At 49.6% G+C, this 3,753-nt stretch overlaps 1 protein-coding gene across 1 annotated transcript; it reads right to left on the bottom strand.

The window, feature by feature from the left end:
* Positions 1–2,888, bottom strand: LOC133082312 (transcription elongation factor A protein-like 3). The gene is given in 3 exon segments (XM_061178857.1): positions 1–380; positions 383–815; positions 2,861–2,888. Coding segments are annotated over 2 exon segments (618 nt in total). The 5' UTR covers positions 789–815; positions 2,861–2,888; the 3' UTR covers positions 1–168.
* Positions 2,889–3,753: the final 865 nt, after the last annotated feature.

The raw sequence follows: 3,753 nt of genomic DNA, 5'->3' as shown, positions 1-3,753 counted from the left end.
TGAAACACAGAGCACTGTAGTTGGATCAAAAGGCTGCTGGTAATGAGAGTGACACCTAAAGCAAAGTATCAGCTTAAGGTTAAAGCACGTAGCCTGGCAAATGCCTGCCAGGGAAAGCAGGGTCAGCGATATTCTCATCAGAGGAGTCAGAATTGAAGGCCAAAGGCATTAAAGATATGGGATATCATGTAAGCCCCTCTGGCCCCTACCTCCGCCCCTCATTCCCCTGACACCCCGTTGGCCCCTTGGGGTGAATGGATCCTGTACATCTGTTTGCATCCAATGAAAACCACCCATTTTCTGTCTTTTCCTTAACTCTTCCTGAGCCCTTGACATATCTGCACATTCTCTCATCATCTCCTCACTGCCCAGATGCCTTCCTGTAAGTTGCCCTGATAGTCCTTGGGGGAATCGTCCGTCCCCCTGTCCGTTTTTCTTTTTGCTTTCTGGGGCACATAGTCTTCAGCGGGGCGCTTTTCGGCAGCCCGCGGCTGACTCTCTGGCTTTGCCTGGGATTCCAGCTTGCCCTCACCGTGTGGTTTTCCCTCAGCTTCGGACTTGCCCTGCTTTTCTCGCTTCCCCTCATCTTCTGGCTGTCCCTTGTCTTCTGGCCGTCCCTCATTCTGGAGCTCCTGCTCATGTTCTGACTTCCCCTCCACTTCTGGCTTTTCTTCCTCATCTGACTTTCCTTCATCTTCTGTATCTACTGCATCTTTTGACTTTCCCTCATTGTCTGGGTTTCCTTCATTTTCTGGCTTTCCTTCATTTTCTCTGTAGACCTTCTCCATGTTGAGATTTGCCCTCCTTTGCCTGTCCTAGGAGACAAAACGGAGACAAAGGAGACCGAGGACTTAGGTGGTGAAATACGGGTTCTGATAAGTATTTGCCTCTGTGATTTAGGATCTTCATGGCCTACCCCTATGGGCAGGGTGCACTCCCGCCCATACATTTTCTCCTTTCTTTCCCAGTGTATGCAAGGTTGGCACACATGATAACATGAGCCCACCTTGCAGACACTTCCACAGGTGCTTCTCCCTACATTTAAGTGGGCTGTGCTGACAAGTGTATAAGAGCAGATTTGTCCCTAAACTTTGCTCCGGCCTTGGCTATGCCGGTAACAGTTTTAACTGGGTGGTCCCAACTTAGACTGAGCTGCAAGAATCCTGGCCAGTTTCTTTTTCCCCTTGTCTACAGTTGTAAGACTTGTAGAACTGCAGATACAACCAGACAATGGCCAGTTCTCAGATATCAGAGATACTCTGTTATCTTCAAGGACTTCACAGATGCCACACCTGCCAACTCTCACTTTCTCGTTCTCCCCTCTGTCTTCACCAGCCATAAAGCACCAGGTTCCCTTAGGGTCCTGACAGAGGCCATGTATTCTGAGACCGGAATAGGGAGGCTTGGAGGAGGGGTGGCAGGTAGTGAACTCCCCAACTTCTGCTCAGGCTTTAGTCACTCCTACTCTCAGGGGTCCTGGGGCAGTTGCCCTCTTCCATTGACCTGCACTGATACTGCAGGTCTTTCCTTTCCTTGTCTGGGTTGGTGCCTACAACCACAGACCCAAAGACCTGTAGAGAGACAGGAGACAGATGGTGAATGAGGGGCTGAGAAGTGAATGAGTGGCAATGAGGACACTGATTCTTTTCCGACTCTAGCTGTCAATACTTTCCCAGCTCCTGCCATACCCTTGCCCTTTCCCTTGCTTCTCTGATCCCCCTCTACAGCTCCTCCCTAACAGCCTCCTTTTTTTTTTTAACCACTGAGAAATGGCAGAGAGAGATTATTTCCAAAGTGTTTCTATGTTTCCCAATCTTCCTTCCAAATTTCTGTCTCACTTTTCCTTGTGAGGTTCAGGACAGTGATGTTCAGAAGGCATATCCAGCTTTGCTCAGGTCTCTGCCTTCCAAACCCTCACCCCAGGGTGCTCAGATAGAACGAGCCCATCCCTCATTCTGAAAATGGTGATGGTAGAGTCAGGGAGCACAGCAGAAATGTCCAGAGCATTCCTGCCACCGCTTCCCTTTCCACATACACAGAAAGACCACATTTTCCTGCAATGCAAGAGACAAATTATTTCCAAACTCATTAAAAATTTTGGTCCATGTTACCTCCTCTCAACTCTCCCTAGTTCAGGAGTCACTCCTGCCCTATAGGGAGCTGGTCTCCAGACTGAACTTCAGTCCCCCTCCTCTGTAGCACCTCTCCCTCTCCCCTCTCCCTCATCCCCCTCCCCCCACATCCCCCCCTGCAAAAAGGACGAAGGTGGAGAAGAGCAGGCCTGGCCCCTTTGCAAGGGGGTCTGCCCTCCCCATCCTGGGTTCACAGGCGTTGCCCTCCTCCCTCCACCCTGGAAGGATCAGGCCATTTCCTCTCCATCCCCCTCTGCTAGCCTTTTTCCTCTGTCAGATGTCCCCCGATAACCTGCCTCCTAAGAGATCCCAACTGGTACCCATTATTATCCTCTGGCCCCTCTCCATCTCCTCCCACCAAGCCCTCCATCTCTTGCACCAAATGGATGGGCATCAGGGAAGGGGTAGAGAGAATCCAGTCCTAGACCTGCTCTGGTCTTTGCCCTCTGCCACCCCCACCCCAGGTGTCCGCAGGAGGCAGTGAATTTGTGACCATCTCAGGGAGATGCCTCCTTCTCACATTTCTTGCTGCCATAAGCCAGTACTTATCCAGGGAAATAAGAGATGGTACCCGGACCTCTCCCCCAACACTCACACAATTTTCTGCGCCAAAACGAATAAGGGTGGGAGGAGGGTGGCATCTGGAAAGCAGACCGGATCCTGTGTAGCCTCTGTCTGTTACTACCCCTACCTCAAGTGTCCCCTTCCCCACTCCGGCTAGTACCGACCTGCGACCTTGCGGGGCTATAGGGCAGTTTTCCCCTTGGTCCCTCAGTCTGAAATCTATCTTCCTCCACGGAAATAGGGAGCTGATACCTGGAAGAGAGGGACTTCTGTACACGTCGGCTTCCGATCACATGAAGGAAACATCACCAGTGGGCTCGGGTCCCTAGTTCTCCCTCCTGCAGGAAGTGCCTCAGGAGTCAGCCCACTTCTTCCCTTCACTGGCCCCCTCCCGCCTCACCCTTCTTCAGTACCCTCCCCTGACCGCTTGAGGCCCTGTCACTCATTTTGGTCGTGGCTAATCCCAGAGGTCAAATGGGGCCGCTTCTCCCTGTGGTATGTATTTGTTCTTCTGTCTTATCGGGGGCTGCGTCTTCTCCCAGGGCTACTGGCCCCACTGATCCATCTCTGAGGAATTTCTTTCTTTCTCTCGTTTGATCTCAAAGTGCCTACCCCCTCCATCTACTTCTCCACTCTGACACTGGTGCTCATTCCTGTCTTCCAGACCTTCACATAATAGGTACAGGGTGCATTGGTAGGTAGGGAAGCAGGTAGTTGAAATAGGGATTTTATTTTCTTCTAAATATTTTTTTTCAGTTTTATTTAACTTATTTCCCTCACCGTGGGTTATTTTTATAAGCAAAAAGTTAAATAAAGCTATTTTCATTTGGGAAAAAGAACATGTTTAAGGTAGAGGAAACAACCAACATCCCCAAATTGTGAGAGCAACTTAAGTTCCTAATATTAATTTTTACTAGAAAATGGATTTGACTGTCTACTTACAAAAGAATTTTTAAAGTTTTCGTAAATAGCTGCTTCTGTCATGTTCTACGGAAAATACATGTATTTAATGTTCCCAAACAATAGCTGAGTGTTAAGTGCACTTGCTGGAACATGA

Source organism: Eubalaena glacialis, chromosome X, assembly GCF_028564815.1.
Source record: "Eubalaena glacialis isolate mEubGla1 chromosome X, mEubGla1.1.hap2.+ XY, whole genome shotgun sequence".
NCBI classification, from domain to species: domain Eukaryota; kingdom Metazoa; phylum Chordata; class Mammalia; order Artiodactyla; family Balaenidae; genus Eubalaena; species Eubalaena glacialis.
The sequence above is the reverse complement of the archived record's forward strand: the minus strand, read 5'-3'. Positions and strand labels throughout refer to the sequence as shown.